A 27,159-nucleotide genomic window follows, 5' to 3' on the forward strand; every position below is an offset into this window, starting at 1 on the left:
GTGTGAAATCTGAGATACAAGAGTGCAGAGAGCTCAGAAGTGTCTACATCATGATGCATAAATTGCCTTGTTGGCACACAAAGGATGCCAAGAAACACAACATGGAGTTCAAAAATTATACTCATCAAAGCAGCCACAAAGATAAGTCATAGTTCTAAGACCAAAAACTACTACAGATCCATAGACCTCACTGACTGAAATGCTCTTGATTCTGGAGGACCCATAACAGTTCAGACATAGACCATGGTGTGAGAAAACATCATATCCAGCATTTGCCATAGAAGTACTCTCAAACCTGCCAACTGCAAAAAGAAACTGAAAAACCCTAAAACACCATGCACTTTGAACAATAACAAAAAGAGGTTCAGCACGATTTCACCGTGCTTAAGTTAAGCACACAGGATGTGGTTTAGTTAGGTTTAGAACCTAACTAACACAGGTTAGGTTCACTAACACTAAACCTAGCACGGTTAGGTTTAGTGCACCAACGACCCCCATAGGTGGCTGGCTCAGAGGGTACATCTTGCAGACTGGCTTGAAGAGACAAATAGGTCTGACAGATCTGAGTGATAGGTGGATCGATTCTACCATGACGCAGAGCGACCAAATTATTTAAACAATTCAAGCAATCTTTCACTAAACATTCCAGCCACACCCTACAACGTTCCATCGCATCCTCACGTGACGATATCCACTAGAGAGCATTATACTTACTGCTTTCGTGCCTGCCTGGATTCATCTGTTGACGAACTGTCACCCTCAAATCACATCAACTAAAGGTCTCCACCGCACCAGCCCTCCGCCAACTGCACTCGCGCCCACTATCCCACCACCCCTCACCCAACGCTGCAACGCGTCTGAAACTGGATGAAACCTTACAGCCACAATTGCCGTCCACCTGCGCCGGAACCGGCGACTCACAACAGGAGCGAGACAAGCAATTGATGTTTTCGGCCCCACAGTACGGCAAATCCTTTTCTTGCATTTGGTAAACTCCTTATCTTGCCTTACCTTACCTTATGGCGATCGAGAATTATAAAGGAACACTATGCCTGTAGATCCCCATCTTGAGGCTCCCGGTCCGGTAACCAAACAGTCTCAAATTATGGGAAGATTCAGTCGTACATGATGTCAGCCCAGTGCATATCAAGCCTAGACTTGGACTGTTCATCTGAGGTCGGCGACACGACCGGTTGTGGAAGAGTGTTCCAATCGTTTAGGTTGTTATGGATTGCCCTTTCCCTTAATTGAGTATTGTAGGTGACAATATTGCTGTTTATACCGTAGAAAGGACAAATATATCCTACAACACAGCGGTGGCCGAAGCAGTGACTCGGGACAGGGGCCGAAAACACCATTTCACCATGTAAACTAGGGCACATTGAATGAGAACTTACGGTTAGTACCACCGGTATCGTCTACGTGCCAGTGGTTCCTCGCGCTATTTTTCCCTGATCCATGAGGTTGAAGTCGCGTCTTTCCCTTATTCTATTCAGTTACTACACCTTTTGCCCGAATTCCAAACTTCAGCTTGTGGACGACATACAAACTGATTTCGAGAACTACATGCGTAGTGGTAATTATCAAAATACCCACATTCTAGTAGAAAACGTAGTGGTTCTCTTTCAATATTTGTAGTAATAGTTGTGACGTCTTTGACCGCTAAGATGCACCACTTACTTCATGCCGTCTCGTCCATCCGCGCTGTATGTTTATTTCTTAATATTTCGTCTTTGCTCACACGTCGTTTTTTTTAATATGCTCAGATTGGCCAAACGGTTCACCGCTACCAATTAGATGCCGGTTGCTGATGACTCATCATTTCACAAGGCCTAAAACGTGCTGAGTGGGCAGAGGTTGTTGACTTCGGAGCCTTCATATGGAAGCACCGGCAACATCATCAGGAACTGGCTGGGAGCCGTCGCCATCTTAGAAATCTCCGGCGTGGTGGACGGGCGTGAGGCTAGCGGTTACGATCGGGTTGTATCTATGAAGAGTATGAAACCATTACTAGGGTTTTTGTAGTACAGCGAAGTCGTAAAGGTTTTTCATTCAGCAAAGTGCTCGCCAGAACTTGATGAAGGAAGCAAAATCTCTGACCTCCAGTCCTTGAGGTTGGTTCGGTGTTCTTTGGTCGGCCCCCCATTTGGCCCTTGACTGGTGCCTGCGAACCCTGCACATGATAACAATGGCCCCAAAGTAGTATGCTCAAACAGTTAAATGTGGTCTTGACATGTTTTTTCATTATTAAATATGCAAGTTCTATGAAGTACTAGTCCCTAACAGGGACATAGCCATGGTGGGGGGCATGGGCTGAGCCACAGGTTTCCGAGATGCTGGGCGATTTTGCAAAAAATGGTTCAAATTTCAGAAGTTCCTTCAAAGTTCAGCTTTGTCTCTCCCCTCCCTTAGACAGTTCTGGCTGGAGATGGGTTGCCTGGTTCCAACTCCAAGGGAGTGAACCTGGCATGGAAGTATTTATTCATGGGTGCTTTCTGTATTCCAAGAAGTCCTGCATTCCGGGGCTGCCCAGGCCAAAGGGAGTTTCTTTACCCAGAAAGATGTTTATTTGGACTCATTGGCCAGTTGATTGGGGCAGATCTAATCCTGCCCCAATTGTGCAGCCAGCACGCTGTTATGCTGTCTGAGAGTCAGTCTTAATGTGGCTGGTTTATCTTTTATTTGACCTGTTCAGCACAAACAAATGTACACCTCTTGTCTTGTGTTTGAATGTCATGGTGGATCTGTTGCCACAGGTGCTCTGTTAGTAACAATGTGTATGACCGGACAAAAAGAGTGTGCATAAAATGATATGGCAGTACGTAAAACAACTGTGATGGAGTTGCGACTGATGTGACACATTTGTTACTATATGACCAGGACAGCCATTGTGTCTTAAAACCCAAATCATCGTCATCATCTATTGTGCTGCTGGCTGTTCTTGCTTCTACAGATTGTAACTCCTTGATTTTGGATGCAGCAGAGTGCACTCTGTTGTTCTACTCAAGCTATATGCTAATTCTGCACCTACTCCACAGTGCCATGAGCTGTCCCTGTTAGGATGTTCCTGCCCTCAAATTTTCATAAGCTGTCTCAAATGTAAGCTCTTAGCCCAGCCCCACTTTTACAAGATCTTGTGTAGATCTGCCATGCATTTTTTAAGACTGGCTGGTGGTCTGGAGTAGCTCCAGCACCAGTGGAGAGACTAGGGGCAACTGACCCCTTGCAGTTTGCTAAGGACTAAACATGGACTTTAGCAGCTTGCCCAAGTTGTGGGGAGAAAAATTATTTTTGGGGTAGTCCACAGGCTCAGCCCTCTCTCATGGCTCTAGTTGTTCAGTAAGTTAGGGGACTCAGCCCTCTCTCCCAGCTCTTTGATTCTAGCATTTCTAGACAAGCATACCTTTTGTCCCCCTAAAATTGCAGTGAGTACAGATGACCTGCATAGAGGAAACCATCAGAATAAACAGTCAAGTATTTAGGCATGTGGGAGATAACAACTTTGCTACATGATACCCTAAATTGCTGGCATCAGGCCTTAGAGGCTAACAGGATTCCATCAGATGCATGGAAGGACCCATCCAAAGTTGAAACCCTGCCAGCTCAAGAGTAAGCCTGGCAAGAAGGCCCTGAGCCTCTACAAAATCTAGAAGTTCTTTTCACTGACACAGCTATTCAACTAGTAGGTCCTAAGAAGTGCTAAAAGGTGGCCAAATATCTGACACATTTTTGCAAGATAGAGGATAGGATCAGTCCTCCAAACCCACTTGGAAGATCTCCATGTTTTGCTGGTTTAGCTGGTGCTGAATCATATACCACATCAGTGCAAGGGTGCCCAAGCCAGGATATGCTATCACTAGTGAAAGGTTTTCTTTGTATAATAAGTCAAAACCTGGTCTTTGTGCTAATGCCAGTTGAATCATGTGAGTTCTAGGCTGCTTTTAAAATGGTACCATTACCCTGTTTGTAAGAAAAATGTGTGTGCATACTGGCCACCACCAGAAAATGCATAGTTTCTGACTAGTTCATCTAACATCACTGGAGGGTTGCAGAACTGGTGCATTAGCCTGATACCACGGCCTCACTGCCAGCAAACAGTATGCCACACCCTCAACACCACACAGTACAACACCCTTCACTGCCCCCGCTCCCCCTCACGTCTCGCTCAGAGCTCAGTCGCACGACCCCTTTGCCACCACCCTGTAGAGGAACATGACGTGGGCATGATTCGGCGTGGCCTACTGTAACACATAACACCGATAGGACACGGTCACTTGATGGCATTGATAGAGCACGAACATGCGGTCTGCGCTCCGCAGAATGACTGAGTGACCCACTTCGCGATATGTGCTGGAATTTGCACAACTGGCGAGTGGCCTTGGAATGTGGAACCACTGCTGCAGCTGTGATCATGGTCCAGCTGGCACAGCAAGTTCAGACAGAACATTTTGTGAACAGGACCTTAGATTGTACCTTGTATTGTACCTCCTGTGAGAAGGCTTTCATGTAATGTATACACAAATTGGTCACACAATATGTATCTAGTTCTACCCTCCAGTACTTGGATGTGTGTTAAGCAATCTAGTATGCATTACCTTTTTGCCAGTTCAGGGTAATAAGGCTGCCAGTCCAAGGTATGGAACCTGCAGTGTGGTATGCTGTCTGGAATGCTAATGCACATTCAAATGGTGTGATGCATCATTTATCCACCATATCCAGTTGGAACAAAATGAAGACAAGCTTTTTCGAAAATGGAAGGAACATGTGGAAAGACATGGAACTGGGAAAGTCGCTAGTGCACGACGGCTTTAGGTAACGGATGCTGAAGACTGGTGCAGAGTGGTTAAGCCCGGTCTTCATCAGCCAGTTTGGTTTAAGTTTTTTTTTTGTAATTCAATGGGCCATCAGACAGTTTCATCTCTTCTGCTCAAGGTTATCCTCAGCAATTTGCAGGCAAAAACATAAAGATCCGCAAAAAGCTTTTCAAAAGAACATTGGGCCTTCAGACAAACTACTCAAACCATGGCTTTTGCTGATGTCAGATTCAGGTCTATCGCACAAAGCTGTCAAAACTTGCTCTTGTTTTCACAGCATTCTATATGTGTATTGAGACATTCGGATAATGTAGGGACACATGGAAGTACTGGTTGAGATATGTCATGCTGATCAATACAGTGACATCTTAATGAAGCATCAATGATACTGATGGTGTAGTATGTGTCCAGCAGCAGAGCCAATTGCCCATGCTGTTAGGCAGTGTGGGAAAGTGTCTGTTTCCAGGCTGCACTTTGGATTCTTGGTATGCAGCACAAAATCACCACTGAGCAACATATGTCATAGGTCCATTTGAGAAAAATATGCCTATGTGTTCGGACAAGCAAGACACCATAGCGTGCCTAGATTGACAATTGTTGTTGTTCAGAGTTATTCACAGGTATCCCGTATTTTACCTAGCGCATCAGCAGCGATTGGCTGGCATCTGTACAGTATCCTCTCCTGGTTGACAGACTCTGCAGTCACCACCATGGGGTCCCAGCTGCTGCTGCGCTGGGACAACCACCTGCCCAGCTTCGCCTGCTCGATGAAAGAGTGTCTGGACGACGGCGACCTCACTGACCTCACCATCTCGTGCCAGGGCCGTGTGCTCCACTGCCACAGGCTGGTGCTCTCTGTGGCCAGTCCGCACTTCAAGCAGCTGCTCAAGGTGCGCGGCGGCAGGGAGCGGCGCCATGGCAGCTGGGCCATCTGCCTCCCCCCTGGGTTTGGGGGTCTAAGTCAAGTGGGAATGACTTCATTTGCTGTTAGTGGAGGAAGCAGGGTCCTCACCATTTCATTGTCATGTGATGTGTAGGTCACAACAAGCCATTGATGCCATTTGAGTTTGAAAAAGTCATGAATGTAACTTGATAACCAGGTATTTGGAAAGCATCGTTATATGCTCGTTTTGTGTCCAATGTTTTCAATTTACCTTCATTGAAGATGGAACATTTGCGGCAAAACTTGCGGGACATGCCCTCAGAGATAGTTCACAGCTCTGTGACTTGACCTGAACTGACCTGTAGCAGTCTTCTTGAAAGACATGCTTAGTGAATACATAGTGAATGCAATGCAATGCATGCATAGGTCAGCTATCCCAAAGCATATGGTGCTGTCGTTTGCTGTTTTGGGCCAGTGGGGCAGTAGAGATCGGGAACTCTGTCTTCTGCCATGTTGCCACGCATCGGTTGGCCCGGTGGCCAGGGGTAAACGGCTCTTGAGCCGAGTGTGGACCCCTGCTGTGCGCGTATGTCGACACGACTGGTGCATCTTGTGTTGTGGTTCCTACTGGAATAATGCAACTTTCTCGGTCTGTGATTGTTGTGATTGTGTCACCTCAGTAATAAGGGGAAAGTTGAGGTGGAATTGCAGTCCTGCAAAACAGCCATGCATGATGGTGCATATGTTTCAACGAAAGTGGTGGCCATGGGACGTGTGTTCTAGAGAGGATGGTAATGGTTGTTTGCAATAATCTGTTGTTTTGGGGGAGAGGCACGCCCGGGCGTGTCCGTGCTGGGCTTCGCACACCCCGCCAGACATGGTGCCTTCTGTACGAACCAAACCTTGCACAGTCCATCTTGACTCTCACTTCGTAACTGCTATGCGGGATCGGACGCAGTCCTACGTTTATAGACCCCCAGATGAACTGTGTCAGCCCCTCGGCGACAGTGAGTAAGCACAAGTTACCAGCGTAACGCCGCAACCGAGAAGGCTTAACACAGCTCCGAAAATAGGACAGTAGTAATAGCCTTATTCCTCGTAGAAAAGCCAGGAGATGAAGATGTGGATGCGCTGATATTTTCGGCAATACGCCTATCGAAACGAATGGTAGACTACTGTTATTTGTTTCACTAAAGGCATGCTGCCGAAATTTCAGTGTATCTTTATCTTCATCCTCCCGGTTTTTCTACGAAGAATAAGGCTTTTGCTACTGTCTTATGTCTTTGCATAATATTCCTCGCAAATGCACCTGGCAACTTACGTGGCTCGGAAAATGACATTGACCTGCAAATTAGCTGATGGCCTGCAAGCCCCATCAGCGGTTTCACTTGAGCGTGTTGGCTTGAACGCGTGCTTTGCCCGCACAATCAACGCCTCTGTTTGTCGGCAGGCAAACCCCGGCCAGCACCCGATCGTGATCATGCGCGACATTCCGTACAAGGACATCGCCGCCCTGCTGACGTTCATCTACCAGGGCGAGGTCACCGTCACCGAGGAGGACCTGCCCAGCTTCCTGAAGACGGCCAAGGCGCTGGAGGTGCGCGGTCTGGCCGACGACGCGCACACGGGCGGCACCTCCTCGCGGCCGGTGAGTGGCGCTGCCGACCTTGACGACCTTTGACGGCAGGCCGGCGCGTCCGGCCAGGGCCGGCGCTGCTGGCGGGCGCTCGGGCGGCGCGCAGCAGGCGCGCAGCCGGCTCGCGCCGCCGTCTATCAGCCGACTGCGAAGTCTGGTTATCCAATGAGGTATGCCCTGGAATTTTAAGAGCGTGACTGTTAGATCTGGATAGCGTTGGATGGCATCAGCGCCCACCGCTGGTATCAGCGCGCCGGCGGGCGTCTTGTTTTAGGCGTGCGAGCGCTTCGGCCAGCGGCGTCTGTGACGGAGCCCTGTGACCTGGCCGTGACCCGGCCGTGACCTCTGTGACCGGTGCCTGTGCCACAGGAGCCCCGCCGCGCCTCCCACCTGGAGCCGGAGGTGGTGGTGAAGGAGGAGCCCTGCGACCCGGACGAGGCGCCCGCCGCCCGACACCCGGTCGCCATGACAACCATCAACGACCTGAGCCTGCTGCAGCGCGAGGCGCCCGCCGCCACCGGTGGGTGGAGCCGGGCGGACACCGTCGGGCCGCGTCTCACGGCTCCCGGGACTGGAGGTCATGGAGGAGGTGTGCGGACCAGGTGGCCATGCAGGCGACAGGTGCTCGGAGCAGTCGGTGCCAGATGTGGACGATGATTATAGTTGCTGTGGCCGCAAGTGTACGTCTCGGTCCGTGTCGGGGCACCTGTCTGCATTGTTTAATGTTTTTCGTTGTTGCCGGCAGATGGGTTCAGGGCTGGCAGCTCCTTCGTCGAGGTGGGACCAGCGCGCGTGCCGCCAAAAAGTGAGTAGCGCGACACGCAGTTCCATGCTGGTGTCAAGCTGTCCGGTTTGGGCGGCGTCGTTCGGGTTTTTTCACTTACGCTAGTTGGCATTAAGTGTGATTTTATCGTGTGATGTGTATGTTAATATTAGCAGATTTTTGGGCATGTTATGAGCTCCGCATTTTACCGAATTTGACCCGAGACGTTTCACGTTGCGAAACGTCCCGGCTGTGTATCCGAGGGTGCGCCGAGCCCGTGAGCGTTCACGGCTGACTGGTGACGGATGGCTGGCGGCGAGGGGAACCGCGGCAGCGACTGGCGGTGGCCGACGACTTCGACCAGCATAGTCGCGCAGGCGAATGGTCGTAACTGGTGGGAGGGACTCATCAAGCTGAGACGGGACAGGCGTCCTTCTGGCGTTATCAGCCACACAAGTTCTTTTTTAGCTAATGAATTTGGCATCATGGCCTCGACATCGGCTCATGCCAGTGGAACTCGTGTTGGAGACGAAATTACTTTTGCAATGAGGAGCATTCGGAGCCTTTTCGGGGCGGGAGCTTTGTCAGTGCATTAAGCTGGGTGCGGGCGCATGCAAATCTTGTCCAGTTTTAACTTGCATAGGGGCGTTATTGTCTACGGGAATCATCGCCGGACGGAACTGAAAGTTATGTTTGGCACGAAGGTCATGCTTTCCTAAGAAATGCGAGCTGGGTGGGTAGAACAAATTGTTGGGAATACTGTCGTCAAGGTATAGTGGGTGATGCTAGGATATCGAATGATTCTGATTCAGTCAGTGCTTCGCACCACTCACGTTAACGGCAGTGATAAGTTGCACAAACCGCGGCAGCTTTGGGGGATGATGCCCGGTCTGGAAAAGCCGATCGCTCTGTCAGGCTCGGAAGGGTGGCCTCGAGCGCGCGTAATTACCTCCGGGATTGAGCCGCGGGCTGCGCCGGTCACCCCGACAGAACAGCAGGGCGCTTCCCAAGTGAGCCTTGTTGCGCTGGATCGTCCAGCGACACCATCCGTGCCGCCGCCGTCTCCGTCTCCGTCTCTGCCGCCGCTCTCCGCCGCCGCCGCTCGCCGCCGCCGCCGTCACCGCCGCCTCGCCGCCGCCGCCGGCTCTGACGCGCCATCTGCGCCCCTCTGTTTCAGCCGTGAGCCCGTGCGTGGTTCGGCTGGAGAAGCTGGACGGCGGCGGCGGCGGCGGCGGCGGCGGCGGCGGCGGCGGCGGCGGCGGCGGCAGCGGTGGTGGCGGCAGCGGAGGCGGCGGCGGCGAGGGCGGCGGCGTGACGCACGTGGTACCGGCCCTGACGGGTGACCCGGCCGCCGGCAACCTGGACGAGATGCTGATCCCCGGCACCAGCGCGCTGCTGGACCGCATCCTGCGGCGGCAGCTGAGCCTGCCCGACCGCGGCTACTTTTGCCCGTACTGCACGCGCGAAGTCAACATGCGCACGCTTGGCAAGCACATGACCAAGATTCACGGCGGCATGCGGCTGCAGTGCAAGGCGTGTCGCGAGGTGGTGCACACGCGCGTCACCAGCCTGCTCATCAACCACGGCGTCTGCGTGCTGTTGCTCAACAAAAATTCCAAGCTGGGTGACCAGCTGATCCGCAAGCTGTCGCGTCAGATCCGTTCCATCTACAAAAACCGCCGCTTCAAGTCGCAAATGCTAAAGCGCTACCCAGACCTGTCCTACTTCTGCAGCAGCTTCATCTTCGGCCGCGTCAAGCAGCCGTGCGCGCGCTGTGGCCTGGTCCTCTGGTCTTCCAGCATGGCGAGCCACTTGGAGAAGTGCGGCGAGGACGTTATCCAGTGCGACTTCTGCAACAAGCATATGGCGCGCACCCGCCTGCCCTACCACGTGGACATCTATCATCCGGGCAAGGTAATCCAGCAGAAAGCCAGGGTGGAGCTGCCGGCCGACTCCGAGGCGGAGCCGGAGCCGGCCCAGGGCCTGACGCACCCCGTGTTCGGCGACGGCGCTGACTCGGCGACCGGCTCGCAGATCGTCTCCTGCTCCAAGTGCCACAAGAAGATGCGCCAGAACAACCTGCGTCGCCACATGCGCGTCATGCATCCGTGGAAGCCCAGCATGCGGTTCGAGCGACGCGTGGACCCGGCCACGGGCCTGGCGCGCCTGCCGGCCGGCGTCGAGCACGACCCGGTGGTGCTGTCGGACGACGAGCCGCTGGACGGCGCCGACCCCGAACCGCTGCCGGAGCCGGACGACGACGAGCCAGCCGAGTCGGCCGACGCGGACACCAAGTACGCCGCCTACAAGCGCTCGTGTCCCGTGTGCGCCAAGGTCATGTGGAAAAAGTACCTGGGGTCGCACGTGCGCTCGGCGCACCCAGACTACGAGATGGACGCCGAGACGGCGAGCCAGCTGGCGGCGCCGCGACCCGTCCTGCCCGGCTCCGTCAGCAAAGCCAAAGTCATCAAGCACTGTCCGTACTGCTGGAAGACCATGTGGCGCTGCAACGTGAAACGCCATATCCGGCAGGTCCACCCGGAGCACTCGCACCTGCTGACGGACATGTTCGACCTGGAGGCGGCCATCCGGGCGGCGGCGCGTGAGCGCGGCCTGCCGCCGCCCGCCTCCGACCCGTCGTCGGCCGGCGAGGACGAGCCCGAGGACGAGCCGGCGGCGGCCGAGCCGAGCGCGCAGGACGAGGCGATGCTGGCCATCCAGGAGATGAACGCCATGGCCGAGGCCGAGGGCTTGGAGGCGCTCGAGGCTGAGGACGACCAGATCAACGAGCGGTCTGCCGAAGCGGCCATGCGAGAGAGCGAGACGGTGCCCACCAACAGCCGCAAGCACGAGAAGAACCTGAAGCGCTGTCGCCACTGCCGCAAGCTGCTGCGCGGGTGCCACCTCAAGCGGCACATGTTGAACTGGCACAGTCCGCTGGCCACCGGCAAGCCGTCTAACAAGACGGGCGTGCCTGGCGGCCTGAACCCGGCGCGCCAGCGCACCTGCCCCGTCTGCCTCAAGGTGGTGGTGGTGAACAACCTGCGCCGCCACATCCGCGCCTCGCACCCCGAGGTGGGCGAGGAGGAGCTGATGAACGTCACTGACTCGGCCTACCCGGGCCTGAGCGGCTCGTTCGGCGCCGACGACGCCAGCAATGACGCGTCGCTGGCGGACGCCGACGAGACGAGCTCGTCACGCAGCGGGCCGGCCTCGCTGGGCGGGTACGCGGCGCGCCGTATGCGCCGCTGCCCGCACTGCGCCAAGGTGATGGTGTCCAGCAACATGGCGCGCCACTGCAAGACGCACCACCCGGCTGAGTGGCGCGCCGCGCACGGCGGCGGGGGCTCCGGCCGTGCCGCCGCCGAGGCCGCCGAGGAGATGGAAGCCATGAACGCTGAGGAGACGGCCGCCTGGCTGGACGAGGCAGCCGCCGGCCACGCCGACGAGCTAGACGCCAGCGACGTGCCCGACGACATGGAAGTCACCGATGAACTGCTGGACGAGGCCGAGCCGTTCGAGGACGACGAACTGGCGGCCGAGGACGAGGACGAGCTCTCGGACCGACTGGAGATCGTAGACGACCGGCCGGATGGGTCGGACAGCGGCGGCGAGCCTCCCGATCCGCTGGGCCTGGCCGACGGCGATGCGGACCATCTGGACCTGGCCGAGGAGCCGGCGGACCACCCGGACCTGGCCGAGGAGCCGGCGGACCACCCGGATCTCACGGAAGAGCCGGAAGACCACCTGGACCTGGCCGACGAGCCGGCGGACCACCCAGACCTCGCGGAGGAGCCGGCAGACCACCTGGACCTGGACCTGGCCGAGGACGGGCCGGTGGACGGCGACGACTCGGACGCGGGAGCGCCGGCCGCTGGCGGCGGTGCGCCGTCGCCCACCTGAGGGCGCGGCTGGCGGCGGCCTACACCTCAGGGGCGGACGGCGAGGCCGGTCGGGCTGCTCCCCGGCCGAGCAGGGGTCCGTGTCGCGACAGGCGGCCTGGTGTACAGCACGAGTGGTGTAGGGGCAGGCAATGTTAGCCACTATGTCAGCCCACTATGTTAGCAGTGTGTTGGCGCACACGGCGGTGCGAACGAGGGCTGAATGCTGCACGGTTGGGTTGCGTAGCTTCAGGCGTGCACGCTGACAGAAGCCGAGGAGTGCTTCCGTTGCCTGTGTACCATATCGAGCGTTGTGGGAGCAGTGTCTCTGTCTGAGGACTTGAATGCGGTTTGCGGTTGGTTGAACGTGGTATTTTAAGTTAGACGTTCGCGGCAGAAGGGTACCACACAAAATTATTTATCTGAATTGCGGATTGCGGCCTTGGGAGTTCCGGACGCCAAATGTATTTATGTTAGATGTGTACGTGATGAATAAAGAGAATAAAACCACTTTAGATTGTGTACAAGCTCTACTTCCGTCCATCAACATTCGAACGTGTATTGTCGAGTGAAATAACGCAAGTTGCTGCCAAGGGTATTATGCCAAGCTCCAGCCAAAATCTGACGCGATTCATTTGCTGCCAAGCCCAAGTGGTAGTAAGTCGATTGCATCAGGTGAAATAGTCATGGCGGCCAGTCAATGGTACAGCCTTGGTAACGCTCAGATCATCCTTGAGTCGGCATGGCTCGTCGGCTGTTTCTGGCTCGGGTGTGGCGCCCGCCCGCTCCGCGGACGACTCGATCTCTGTGGCTAGCTCTGGAACTGGCCGCTCGCCTGCCTTGTCCGTGTCTGCGCCCCTGCTGTTTGTAGCTGACGGCACCTTGTCACGAGCGTGAGACAGACTCCCGTGCTGCTATGGCCTGTGTCTGACCCGCCTCAGCCTGCAAGCCCTCGTGGGGTCTGTTTTCGTGTGTCCGTGTTCACACGGCCTGTCCACTGCCACCCCTCCGTGTCAAAGGAGCTGCAGTGGGCAGGCCGCGTGCACACTGGCGACCCGCGCGCGAGTCGACCGCGTGCCGCAGCCGCTGCCCGCCTGAAGCCGACGGTGAGCCATTGGCCGGCGGCGCGCCCGTACTCGCCGTCTGACGCAGCGCGCCGCTTGCCCCGCAGCGGACCCGACCGAGCCGGAGAGCTCGGTGAGCATCACCCTGGTGCGGCCGGAGAGCGGCGCCAGCGAGAGCAGCAGCTCGCCGCCCACCAGCCCGGAGCCGCCGCGCCCCCGCGCGCGCAAGCGCTCCGGCGATACCGACTGGACGCCGTCCTCCCAGGTGAAGCGGCAGACGAGCGGCGGCGCGCCGGCGCGGCAGACGCGGCGCGGCAGCGGCTCCCAGCAGACGGCCGCCTGGTGGGATCAGGTGCTGGCCGACGAGCGGGAAGCCGTCGCCGGCGCCAGCGGAGACGGCGGCGGCGGCGGTCGGGGCTTCAGCGTGGCAGGCTTCGAGCCGTTGCGGCGCGGCCGGGGGCGCGGTCGCGGTCGGCCGCCGAAGCGGTACACGATGCCGACTAGCCGCGGGGACGCGCTCGAGTTCCCGGCCGACGAACCGCCGGTCGGCCTGCTGACCATGCCGGCCACGCCGCCGCCGGCGCCGCTCCCGCCGCCGCCACCGCCCGGCTCGGCGTCGCAGCTGCTGAAGCAGATGCTGACGGCGGGCGTAAGCGCCGGCCAGCCGCTGCCGTACCTGCCGCTGACGGCGCTCGACCCACTGACGGTGACGACGCACCGCGGCGTGCGCTACCGCCACCTGTTCCAGGCGACGCCCGACAGCCGGCGGCCGGGCCCGTTCTGTCCGTTCTGCCCGGTCGTCACGCTGCCCAGCCACCTGTCGGAGCACTACCGGCGCGAGCACAAGCACAGCCGGCACAACACGTGCCGCGGCTGCGGCAAGGTGCTCGGGCCGCGACCCAGCCGGCCGCTCAACCACACGGCCTGCATGTTCGCGCTGCTCTCTCGGCCGCAGGTGGCGGCCGCCGCGCTGCCGGAGCTCTGCAGCGAGTTCCGCCAGAAGACCATCAGCAAGAGCAACCGGGCCGAGCTGTTGAAGGAGGTGCCGGCGCTGGACGGCTTCGTCGGCCTGTCGCTGCACGGCTTCGCGCGCCGCAAGTGTCCGATGTGTGGCCTCGAGGTGTTCAGCCCCGAGATGGGCACGCATCTGAGCCAGGTGCACGGACGCCAGCGCTGCCGCCGCTGCTTCGACCTGGTGCCGGTCAGTCTGATGGACGTGCACCGCTGCAAGGGCCACCGCGCGGCGCCGGCCGCTGCCGCTGCAGCCGCCGCCTCCGCCGCGCAGCCGCTGGCACCGCCGGCCTGGCCGGCGCCCGGCGCGGACGGCGACGCCAATCCCTGGGACGCGCCGGCGCCGGGCAGCGACTGGATGTCTGCGGCCGACGCCGGCCCCGCCGCCGCCGTCAAGACCGAGGCCGACGACGGCGTGGTGTTCTGCGACGACACGAGCCTGGCAGGCGAGGCGGCCAGCATCGCCATTGGCGGCGCGTGGAGCGAGCGTGCCGCGCCGGCGCCGCCGGCGGCGGCGGCCGGGGCCGAGCCGGCGCCCGGGGCGGAGCTGGCGACCGGGGCCGAGCTGGCGACCGGGGCCGAGCTGACGGCCGGGGCTGAGCTGGCGCCCGGGGCCGAGCTGGCGCCCGCCGCACATGGGGAGGACGGCTCTCCAGAGGAGTGGGGCTCCGTGCCATCCGAGGGCGACGCGGGGCCGGAAGAACCGCCGCTGGCTTCGGCCGAGTGGACGGCGGATCCGGCAGCCATGGCCGGCGTGCAGGCGGGTACGGCAGGCGGGGAGGAGCTTTCGTCCGGAGCGGCAGGGGCGCAGGAGTCGGCGGACCCGACAGCATCGGCGCAGGATGCGACCGCCGGGTTCAGCGCCATGCCCAGCCTGGCGGAGGCGACGAACTCGCATAGCGTTCTGAGGAATATGTTGGAGAATTTCCGCAGACATCTTGAGTGAAATGAGGCGCGGATGGCAGCGCAAGCGAAAATACGATGTGATCGCGGGGACTTTGGGTATGTTATGTTCAGCAGTGTTGCATGTTTAAGATCATTCCACCAGTTGGGTCTCATTGATGTGCTTTGTGTTTGGGACGTTAGGAAACTACATATACGTATATGTTTCTCAGCCCGCAGCATGTTGCTCATCAGAAAATGTGTCGACATGTTTTTGCTAATAGACTGGGCAGTAAACTGTCAATTGTATGGCTTGAGAGTAAGACGACAAACCAGAGATCGGACCATGTTTCATTCACCGAAATGCCGCCGTGCATTTGATCGCCGGAATCTGGTCCAACTCGGGCCGCACACATCACCACCACGACGTGATGCACCGCTGCCGCGCGTCACGAGCTGCATACCCATCACAGACAAAGCGGCGACACCCACTGGCCGCACGGCCGGCGTCGCCACACGCTCCGGCCACCCTGCCGAGGCGCACACTAGTGCACACGCGCGGCTGGGAGTGGTGTAACGTGACGGTACGCGAGTGGTCAGCCCGCGAACGCCGACCTCTGGCCGACACTCTGCGGCGCCTCATGCATTTGGCCTGTGAGCCGGACGCTCACGCGCGAGCAGACGCGCCCTTCAGCGGAGCCCGAGCATTGGGACACGAGACGCGCCCAGTCTCGCTCAGCTCTGCCCGCTTCAAGTGCCAGTGTGCGATCTCTGCGCTGCCCCCCCCCCCCCCCCCCCCCTCCCCCCCCCCCACACACACACGATAAATCCTGGCTCAGCGTGCACTACTCCTCATGCAGGTGCTGCTCCGCCTCGATCCACCAGTTTCTGACGGTGTCCGCGGCGCGGCGCCACAGTCGCAACCGCGTGCCGCCATACAGCGCGCACACGACGATGAAGAGCCAGGCGGCCACCAGGTACCAATCGAGCCGCTGCTCCGGCACGGACGGCAGCGGACCGCCGAAGTCGGCCGACGTTACGTTCAGCAGCACGGCCGCCGACAGCTGCGTCTGCGCGCGCACGAACTCGGCCAGCAGCTGCAGCGTCGGCTCCGACTGGTTGAAGCGCGCCTGCGGCCGCCCGTTGTGGAAGAGGATGACGGTCGGCACGGCGATGATGCCGAACCGCGTGTTCAAGCTGTGAAGCCAAGACACGGTCAGCAGAGAGCGGCGCCGCTGCCATGATGCTGGCGACTGGAAGGATATGTCGCACTGGGAAATGATTATTTCACTGGGCCAACCAGCTCGACCTAACTAACGTTTTAGAGCGATTGCACGGTCGCGCGACGGTTGTGACCAGCGTTAAAAGAAGCGGATGGCCCATCTGTCACCGCGTTGAGTTAAAATGGCGGTGCAACAGCACGTCGCAGGCACTTCTTAACTTCGGAACGGACCTATATGTATGTGGCGCAGCCTTAGAGAGTCGTCTGACCTCGGCGGATTGAGCCGGTGCCGTCACCATCTGCCCTGATCTCAGCTGTTCGTCACTCTGACCCCAGCCCGTGCCAACGAGTGGCCCAGTCTTGTGTGCCCGCTGCCCCGGCCTGACTGAACCCCCTGCATCGCAAAGCTACACCAACCTGCCGTTTTCGGGGACGACCTGCCCCCCCCCCCCCCAAACACACACAAGCATGACGCTCATTGGTGTTTGCTTTGAAACGTCAGATCAGCGCTGATAATCCCTTTCCACGTGTGACACACCCGGACAGCGCCCATGTCGTTCTGTCGCTACGCGGAGGGTGTCTATCCAGGCCTTCCGCCTGCAGCCGTGCGCCAGGATCTGAGCCGGCTTCACACACCACCCCTCCGACGTCTACCCTGCCTGCCCCTAAAAGGGTTGCACAGCCGCACCCAGATGTTACCCGCCCCTCCCTACAACGCTGCCACTACCGCTCGCCCTCAACCGTCGCCCACCTGCCATTCTCCAGCGCGTCCACGGCCATGACGGGTAGGTCGGGGAAGGCGCGCGGCATGGCGTTGACGTGCGGCGCGGCCGCCGCCGAGAACGGACACGTGCTACCGTAGAAGAGCACCAGCAAGCAGCGGGCGGGCGTGCTGCGCGAGCGTACCGACGTGTCCTGCACCAGCTCGTCAGACAGCGTCGCGGCGCTCACCATCTGCCGACGACGGGCGCCCGGGCAGGGTCAGTGGCTTGCCTGCGCGCTGTCTAACATAGTTCAGCCGCACACACAGCGCCTCTTTAACAACAGCGGATTAACAACACACACAACAGCACCTCTTAACATTAACAACAGCACCTCTCTTCTGCAACAGCGGATTCAGGACGCCGTCTGGAGGAGGGGGGGGGGGGGGGGGCAGCCGGCTTGGCAGAAACAAAGCAAATGTCTTTATTGCAACAAAACAAAAAGCGCATTGGGATTCCTTGCATTTTACCTCAAGGGCCTTTCCAAGATAAATGTTCCTCGATAAAAGTTGCTTAGACCTCGGTACAGTCTAGAAACGCTTCATTTTTGCCCACATTTGGCCACATAAGGAACCACGGTCCTGCTGCCCCCTCCCCCCCCCCCCCCTCTCCCTTCCTCGGATCTACCCTTGGACAAACAGCCATCGATATATTTAGTCGAACTCTAAATTCTGAACGTGCGTTTTCACGGTTATTTCATTCGAGCAGCTAGCTCACCAGCCCGCAGCACAACGCTCCCCTGATACCAGTGCTATAGCAAAAACGCGCACCAACAACAGTGCGACCGCATTGCTTTTCTGCCAATGCGTATTCACCACATTAGTGTAACGGAACAAAATTTCTGCTTCAAAACCTTATGCCCGTCATTACCCTAACAGCATAGACCCCCACAGCCGCACATAGACACACACATCATTACTTCTCCTACAAAAAAAAATCATATTTTCGCATAGCACTTATATCTCGCATAAGATTTTGCAGTACAAATATAGTCACATATAAGTATAGTCTGTGTAAGTTTGTGCAATACAAGTAATGACGCGTGCCTAATGTAGCACCCCTGTCGGCAGGAGTGTTTGCCGTAACGCTCACGTCGTGGCAGCTGGCACACCCTAGCCCGCGGCCTGCGCAGAACACACCTGAACTGTCAGCTCCTCCTGAGTTCTGTTCAGCGGCATACAGTTGCATACTTTGGAGGTGGAGTTGGTCGTGGAGTTGTCAGAGACGCTTTCTCCCACATCTACGCCTAAGATAGCCGTCGCGTTCTGGAACAGGCGCCATAGCGATACATCTCACTTTATTCTTTGTCGGCAAAAACGCGAACAAAGGCATCGTCCACCTGAAGCTCATTAGTTCAGCATATACGGTGTGTTGTAAAAGACGTTGGTCTCTGGACTATGGACTGATCAGCGTGGTATTAGCACACGCCTGGATGGCCGCGTTAACGCGGCGCGCTCAGATGACGGGGAAGGGGGGGGGGGGATTTAACCAACTCATATATCAAACAACTGATAGAGCAAGGAACATCAAAGGACACCAACACTGGCGCGAACATTCCAAGGAAAGGGAAAAAGAAGAAAACGGCGCTCAATTCGCTCAATCAGTTTCATGTTCCATCAAAATGCGTCTCAGCTGACAATGCTTAATCCTCGCCGACACCTATACGCGCGACATGCAGGCGTATCGATGCAGCCATCTGTCAGGGCGACGCCACCCATGTTGATTAATTACACCAAAGACGGCACTTGACGACTGTTCGGGTGCCTACCGCCGGGCTGCCAGCAGACACTCGTGGCTGTGCATCACCATGCGGAGGAGTCGTGGCTTGGCAGCACCTTTGAACGACAGCACCCTTGACACGACTCCCTCACCCCGCGTCCAGGCCAGCCGCGTCCGTCTCCACGGACGAGTAGGCGTCACCCCTAGCTCGTCCGTGTGAGCCGCACTCACCCGCCTTCGGTCCGGGTCAACCTCGTCCTCCTCCGCGGAAGAGCCGACGGACGAGCCGGGCGCGTCCCCCCCTGGGCCGGCCGGCTCGGCCATGTCGTCGCCGGCCTTGCTGTGCAGCCACACGGACTCGGGCGTGTACTCGTCCGTCAGAGACGAGTCTCGCTGGCAGCGGCATGAGACACACGGCGTGAACATAACGTTGGATGGTCACACGGACACACACACACACACACGCACACACACACACACACACACCCAAACACACACACACACACACACACGCACAACGTGTGTTTGCGTTGAGCCTGCAGGTGACGTAACAGAACGCGCGCGCGCACGCACGCACGCACGCACGCACGCACGCACCCACCCACCCACCCACCCGCACCCCACCCCACCCGCACCCACACACACACCCACACACACACACACACACACACACCACACACACACACACACACACACACACACCACACACACACACACACACACACCACACACACACACCCACACACACACACACACACTAGTTCACACTTGATTCAACATGGATTTTCTGTTTTAATCTGAGTTTCTCAAGTCTGCACTGCCAGGCAGCGCGCAACAGGCATGCTACCGATACGACCCAGACTGGTCATGCAAGGCAACATGGTGTCAATTACATCGGCATACTGGCACACTGTACAGACGCCGAGTCGACGATACGTCTTTGGTGAAGGTGCTAACGGCGCCAACGACGTAACGATGCCAATGTACGTCAGTCCAACACTGGTGTCGGGCACAGCGCGTCACAGGGGGCGTATTCTGACCTTTAACAGAGATACATGTCTGGTATATGCAGATGACAGAAGTCGTGTAAAGTCCAGGCCGTAAAAGACATGCCGCAAAATTTGAGCACTGATGAAAGCAGCGTCCCAAAGTACAGGCGACTGTCAATTGCCGCAAGCATCGCAAACTTACAACAAAGTAATTGGGAGGACATTGTGCATAATTGAGATGCTACTGAGTTGTACGTGGCCACATGCGGTGCCATACCGACGCCAACGCATTGTGCATAATTGAGATGCTACTGAGTTGTACGTGGCCACATGCGGTGCCATACCGACGCCAACGCATTATGCACCATTGAGATGCACAATGCGTTGGTGTCGGTATGGCACCGCATGTAGCCACATACAACTCGGTAGCATCTCAATGACTCAGATCATCATGTCATCATGGTGATCATCTTTGTTGGTGGTCATGCAAAGGCAACATGGTGTCAGATCTTAATCATCTTTGCAGCCATCTGTCAGAGCGACGCCACCCATGTTGATTAATTACACCAAAGACAGCACTTGTGGACTGTTCGGGTGCCTACCGCCGGGCTGCCAGCAGACACTTGTGGCTGCGCATCATGACGCGGAGGAGTCGAGGCTCGGCCGAACGACAGCACTTTTGACACGACTCCCTCACCCCGCGTCCAGGCCAGCCCTGTCCACCTCCACGGACGAGTAGGCGCCACCCCTAGCTCGTCCATGTGAGTCGCACTCACCCGCCTTCGGTCCGGGCCAACCTCGTCCTCCTCCGCGGAAGAGCCGACGGACGAGCCGGGCGCGTCCCCCCCTGGGCCGGCCGGCTCGGCCATGTCGTCGCCGGCCTTGCTGTGCAGCCACACGGACTCGGGCGTGTACTCGTCCGTCAGAGACGAGTCTCGCTGGCAGCGGCGTGAGACGCGCGGCGTGAGCAGAACGTTGGATGTCACGTACACGCACGCACGCACGCACGCACGCACGCACGCACGCACGCTACGCACGCACGCACGCACGCACCCCCACCCCCACACCCACACCCACACACACACCCACACCCACACCCACACCCACCACCCACACCCACACCCACACCCACACCCACACCCACACCCACACCCACACCCACACCCACACACACACACACAAACTTGTTCACACTTGATTCAACATGGATTTTCTTTTTTTAATCTGAGTTGGTCAAGTCTATTCTGCTAGGCAGCACACAGCACGCATGCTACTGATACGACCCAGACTGGTCATGCAAAGACAACATGGTGTCATCTTTGTTGGTGATCACGTGGTGACATACTGACATTAACGCATTGCGTCAGTATGGCACCATTGAGGAGGCCCACAGAGCCACCTATAGCATCGTCAAAGAGCTTGTATCAGTACAGAGCCATTGAAGAGCCCCTATAAGAGCCACATGCAGCACTGTCGATGAAACGGCTGTATGACAATAGCACCTTGTGTGGTGAAGAAAGCGGAAATCACAAGTAAAAGATATCCCTTTGATGACCGAAGCATGTGGCACAGTACCGCACAAGTAATGTGTCCCAGTGATCCATGAGCATTAAACAGTCAAAAAATGTGAAGTGATATTCACTTAATATTGCTAAGATGTGAGACAATATTATGTTGACAATAGCAGTGCTAATGGCACCAAAAGCACTGCCCCTTCACACAACAGCAAGGCAGGATCACTTGTAATGACTAAATCTGTTTGCCTGTCATGTTCATTCATCTCTTGAGTTCATGGACCACACAGGCATAAAATATTCTTATCAGCAGTGATATCTGTATCAAACTCTGAAATCAAACAGTAAATGTTTGCCATGTGTTCTTCTTTTCCAAAAACACTGCATATTTTTATGACATTTATCCCAATAAACCCAAGTTTTTCTGTTTCACAACCACTGCTACACTTACTTGCATTCTCTCCAGAATCTGCCGAAGAGTTGGAGGCTCAGGGGTGTTATTCTCTCCTGATATTGCATCATGAAAAGCTGGGACAGACTCTTCATCTGCCTCCATGTGTTTGGCAGGGGTCTCAGTTTCTTCCCAGCTGTCCTGGGCTGATCCAGTCACTAGCAGCACTGAAATAAAGGCAATTGCTTAAACAACTAATTTAGGCTGTAATCATCTAACCATACATAAGACAATGATCTTCCTAAAGAGAACAAGGGGTAATCTTGGGGTTGGCATATCGGAAAGAACAGGCATGATATTCATTGACATTGAAATTCCATTCAACATAAGGCTATCAACTGGCTCATAAGGGGAAACAAGATAATTCAATTGGTCCTACCAAAGACATCTTAGTTGGCAAAATGAGATGTTGCAGCACACATGATTGCCAGAGCATGAATTTATATGGTGGTCAAATTCCCAGGGTATTGCAAAAAAGCAGCACCTGTCTTCTATTGGTAATGCCAAAATGAATCAGTCAAGAACCATGCTATCAGTCAGGAAAGAGACACTCATATATACTCCAGTATAACCAGCCCTCCACCCAGCTTCCTTGACTTCAAACATCAAACAACAGAAAACATAACACAAGCCAAAACATGAAGCAAATACAAACAAATGCAAGACCAGAACAATCACAAAATGCATTAGATCCAAGTTTAGATGTAAGTATGATATAAATCATTTCCATCTTACTGAGCATCTAAGTATTCAAACATTCACAAAAACCACACCTGCATGCTCCACAGTGACTTAGATACAATAGGCAGCAGGTTCCTACAATGTCAGAGAGCAAGAAATTAGCTGTGAATCACAGAATTGCCCACTTCCATCCCTTGGAAAATCAACAATTGCTGTCAACAAAGAAAGAAATATTGAATTACAAGGTCTACTTAAACCATGAACTGCTTGAGCACTTAATGTACAATCCACAATTTGATATGCTGGCTATTACTGAGTTTAGTAGACATGAGTATTTTGGTGGACAGTTGCACCTTTGATAAGTAGGTGTACCCCATGCACAATGCAGATAATGATCCATGAGAGGGGTGTAATTTTCTCTATGGTAAGGTTTAAGGATGCTCCAGCCCCAATACTTGAAGACAATGGGCCAATCCATGAAGCAGCCAGCTAGCTTGCATGTTTCCACAACATGATTTGTTATTTTCAGCTGCCCAGTCCCCTCCCAGCTCATGTTGCAAAACTACACTTATGTCCCTCATGAGCATCCCTACACCTCCTACACTTACCAAAGGCTAACAGATGTATGATGGGAGGACAGTGCATCGTTAAAAGGAGGAAGCAAGAATATTAAAGCGCTATACGAGAAGCCTTCAATTCCTACATTACGTAATTCTTGACATGCCTGCCCAAGGCAGCGTCATTTGAACCGCAATAACTCTGCGGGCGCCTTACGCAAAATGTTTGTAATTACCACGTCCGATCACCAAAAGTTGTCCACGCACAACTACTAAACGCGGCCGGCGGACCGATTTTATGGCTAGACGTCATAGGCTATGCACATCAAAACTCTTGATCTTTTTATTGAATCGGTAGCGCATTATTTGTCTGAAATTTACCTGCCATATTACCCAAAACCTCTAAGCTTATATTTTCCCTTTGCGTGACGTCGCCGTGATGCGAAAAAAATTACCGGCTTCCTTACACGCTGAACGACGCGGCTGCTGCGATCGTGGTGCGATTTCCTGCGTGTTTGCTTGTTTTATTCGGGCAAGACGATGGACTTACCTTGCGACTGAAATTCCAACTAAAGTAAGGAGGTTGTTGGGTGCAGCTTAGCTAGATGCGTCAAAATGTACTTAATTTGAGGGAGACCCAGGGCAGATGGTATAGTTGGGCAGGAAATTTTGTCGTTGGAATGCAAATTCAGCTGAATCCTGTGGTTTTTTCTCAAGATGAACAGTTCAGCGGCTCATTTGCCTTAAGAGAATATTAGTTTTGTACGAAGCATCTGGAGTACCGCATTATGCCCATGTTTAGGATATTTTTTATCAGAGTGTGGCTGGCAACATGGTGTGCAAGTATTACTGACATGAACCACTAAATCAGTGTAAACTGTTGCCAACCATATAGTAAGATGTAGTTGGGTGTGAATATGATTGATAAGTTTGGCAAAGAAAGCTTTGGTGCCAACTTAATTCACACCATGCATATCAGCATTGTTCATGTTGATGTTCATAGTGAGCTATGAACTGTGCCAACATGTGGTTTGTGCCATGGTTTGGCACAGTTGGAAATGCTTTTATTTGTGGCAATGCATATGATGTGAGAGTATTAGGATTCCATAAACTTGTGATATACATTTTCCTTCTATTTATGCTGGCTTAGCAAAAGTAGCTCATAATGATTTTGAGGGTATGTTTTACTTGTTTTATGTTGGAATTGGTGAAAAAGGCCTTAGTCAGTTTTCATGTACAAAACCTGGTTGCTAACACTGATAATATGATATAAGTTGGCATGAGGTCTCTCTGTAGTGCATTGCATAAATACAGTAAAACAATGTTTAAGGTGCACCTGAGATCTCTCAAATCTGCCCATCCATCACCCATTGCATTATGAACTTTTACAGTAATGTTTCAATACATGTGTATTATTTTTCAGTTCTGGTTGAAGAAAAAATGCAGAGACCTAGCCTAACTCTTGTGTTATCAGGCATTTTTATTGCCTATATCCTCCACTCATTATGGACCATAGCCTCATTGTTTCTACATCCAACATGTCAAGGAGCATCCAAGGATTGTCTCCAGTCTCATCTGAGCACCAAACCAAAGCTACAGGTAAACATTAATTTACACATGCATGTTTCATTATTTGTGGATGCTTATGCACATATTTGCTTTTATTGATACTCATTGATGTGCATACTGATCCTAATGATCATCATGTTCTCAGTGTTTGAACAGCTCATGATCAATAAGATGATATTTATTTTTATATGTTCAGCTGATCATAACTTTTTCCATTCACATTGCATACAATTTCAGCTGCTGCTGTATGTGTCCAACTCTCCAAACATTCAAAGAGGCACTGATATGGAACATCTAGGAAGATGGACAAGCCTGGACTTATCAGAGGCAAAGGAAGAGTGAGTCAAACTATAGAAGTATTTGTCTGTAACAGAGTGCATATATCTTCAGTAGCAGACCAGGCTATCTCAGAATTTGTGTGTAGCTCTGATTGGTGTTACTTACAATATGCCAGAACCTATGGGTAGAACAATGTTGGTTAAAGAGCATCCCAGGCTCAGGTGTCACTGGCACAGGTTGTTCCTGATCATGGCTCAGCTGTCACTGGCTCAGTTATTCAGACTCTGAACTGCCACTGGTTCAATAATCATGGACCAGTCTTGTTAACTGCCAGCACAGTGGTTTCTGGCTTGGGGACTCATAGTTGAAATAATGCTCTTAACATGGTATTGACTGGCTCTGTAGTGAAAATTTGCGTGAGAGGCTGGGGCACATTTTGTCATAGCAGCCTTACATGTCGTGAAGCTCGCACAATTCGCCTGTTGATATCGAGCTCAGGGTAACAAGGCCTGACTTACCCCAGCACTTCCCACCATGAAGAGCTAGCAATTACTGATGAAGGGTGGTATCTCATTTTCAGCAATAGATGCGAATTTGAACATAGTCACTGGCCATTGCGTGTAGATGCTTTCCTGTCAATAATAGCACGTCGAGTTATTACAGACGTTCGTCATTCATGGAATGCGGGAAGCTAATATTCGTAGGTTTTCAGTGTTGAAGTTAGATGCAAATCCAAAGGATATACAGTTTTATCCGGTATATCACGGTAGCTTTCTGCATGTCGCGGGACCAAAGTGATCCGTGTGAACGTGACGAAATAATTGCTCTCAGCTATCCGAGTGATGAGTGATGCACGATTCGACGTCCGGTCCTGTGATGGCGCTCTGTTGCCTGCTCTGTTATGATCACGTGGCGGATGCTCCTGAAAGCCCCAAACGCCATCGCCCTCAGTGCTCGTTCCGCGCTGTGGCCTGCCCTTTTAGTGCTCTGCTCGGCGTCCGCAGACAGTTTTCGGTGTCGGTGCCAAGCCGCTCCCAGCTGCGCCCAGACAGTCTGCACCTGCCCGCCTGTTCTGATCCCCGGATATTCGCAGACAGTTCGCGGTGTCGGTGCCGAGCCACTCCCAGCTGCACCCAGGCAGTCTACACTTGCACGCCTGTTTTGATCCCCGGATATTCGCAGACAGTTCGCGGTGTCGGTGCCGAGCCGCTCCCAGCTGCGCTCAGGCAGTCTGCATCTGCACGCCTTCCTGACGCCGATGCCAGCGGCCGGTCGGCGCTGGCAGGACATGATCAGCAGTCCGCTGGCCTCGTACGCGCGGGCCCAGCTGATCCAGAGCCAGCTGCCCGAGACGGAGGCGTTCAACCTGCTCGGTGGCGAGGACAAGGTGAGACCGGCGGCACGCGCTAAAGAGGGGCTCAAGTTTAAGATAAACTAATGAATGTTCAGTGCTGACGAGTTAATGTTGGTTTCATTGGCGAACATGGTATTTTGCCTATAGTCTTGCACTGGTCATTTAATGGTGGCGGTTAGGCTGTAGGATAACCAGCAACAGGCTAGTAATGTCACAGTGTGACGTCGCTTAAGTCACAGAGCCGTAGATGTAACACATGTTGAAGAGGATTAGTCTCTAGGGAAATGGTGACGGGGAAATACAACAAAACGGATCGATGAAATATATTTACCTAAAGATATGGCCCGCAGCAGTGTGGGTGAAGTTACTTCACTAAGGTATATTTGCGTTGTGTACTGTGTTGCACCCAGTTGACATGAGAGTGCTGAGGTTTAGGCTTGAGATAGGATTTGCGGAATGTTTTTGTATTGACCAGAAGAGACGCAATAGCGTTGTTTTCACTCGCACATATCAGCGCAGGGCCACGGGTGATGTGAGCTAAAGTTGAGCTAATTTGAGCTAATGGAGCTATTTTTCCTACCCTGCGCATGGAGTGACATTTCTGGCGGCGTGAATGATTCGCGGACATAGGGATACATTTTAAGCGTACCTCACTGGGATACCGTGGCTCATGGCAGGGTTTGGTGGAAACGCGATTGTCCTGCGATCACAAACACGTCCGACGAAGCGTCAGTAACGGGAGGTGCGCGCATTCGACATCCTACAATTGCTCAGCGTTGACCTGGTGCCCGACCTTCAGAAATGCGGCCCGGCCTCGGGTCTGAAAACGCGGAGACCGGTTCACATCAGTTGTGATATTCATCGTCATAGCTCGCCACTGGGGTGGTAGCCTATCACCAGTGCATGCGCGCTGTTGGCTTTCGTCAGGTCAAGAAGAACCCGGACAAGAAGGCGGGCGCCGCGGGCAAGCCAGCTCCGCACCTGAGGAGCCACGTACCGCTGCAGGTGCTGGCCGAGGAGGCTGGCCTGCCGCGACACAACATGGCGCCCGACGTGGCCGCCCTGGTCAGCCACCGACTCTCGCCAGACGGCAGGTCAGGGTCTACCGCCACAGGGCAACGGCGGGGTC

At 54.8% G+C, this 27,159-nt stretch overlaps 3 protein-coding genes across 3 annotated transcripts in view; 2 read left to right on the plus strand and 1 right to left on the minus strand.

Annotated features, from left to right (window-relative positions):
- Positions 1–5,524: 5,524 nt before the first annotated feature.
- Positions 5,525–8,146, plus strand: LOC119105423 (longitudinals lacking protein-like). The gene is made up of 4 exons (XM_037228888.1): positions 5,525–5,704; positions 7,148–7,345; positions 7,703–7,832; positions 8,079–8,146. The coding sequence occupies exons 1-4, from the start codon at positions 5,525–5,527 to the stop codon at positions 8,144–8,146; spliced, it is 576 nt and encodes a 191-aa protein (XP_037084783.1).
- A 7,605-nt stretch (positions 8,147–15,751) lies between these two features.
- On the minus strand, positions 15,752–20,563 carry LOC119106010 (thioredoxin domain-containing protein 15; the record flags this gene model as incomplete). The annotated part of the gene is given in 5 exon segments (XM_037229606.1): positions 15,752–16,131; positions 16,908–17,110; positions 18,057–18,182; positions 18,868–19,029; positions 20,402–20,563. Coding segments are annotated over 5 exon segments (936 nt in total). The 3' UTR covers positions 15,752–15,779.
- Positions 20,564–23,325: 2,762 nt separating this feature from the next.
- Positions 23,326–27,159, plus strand: part of LOC119105992 (cleft lip and palate transmembrane protein 1-like protein) — a 19,798-nt gene continuing 15,964 nt past the window's right edge. Inside the window, 5 exon segments of the mRNA XM_037229588.1 lie at positions 23,326–23,402; positions 24,252–24,427; positions 24,635–24,735; positions 25,859–26,063; positions 26,958–27,124. Coding sequence (XP_037085483.1) covers positions 24,269–24,427; positions 24,635–24,735; positions 25,859–26,063; positions 26,958–27,124 — 632 coding nt within the window. The 5' untranslated portion in view covers positions 23,326–23,402; positions 24,252–24,268.

The sequence above is a fragment of the Pollicipes pollicipes genome, unplaced genomic scaffold (assembly GCF_011947565.3).
Source record: "Pollicipes pollicipes isolate AB1234 unplaced genomic scaffold, Ppol_2.1 Scaffold_6138;HRSCAF=7277_pilon_pilon_pilon, whole genome shotgun sequence".
In the NCBI taxonomy this organism is placed as follows: Eukaryota; Metazoa; Arthropoda; class Thecostraca; order Pollicipedomorpha; family Pollicipedidae; genus Pollicipes; species Pollicipes pollicipes.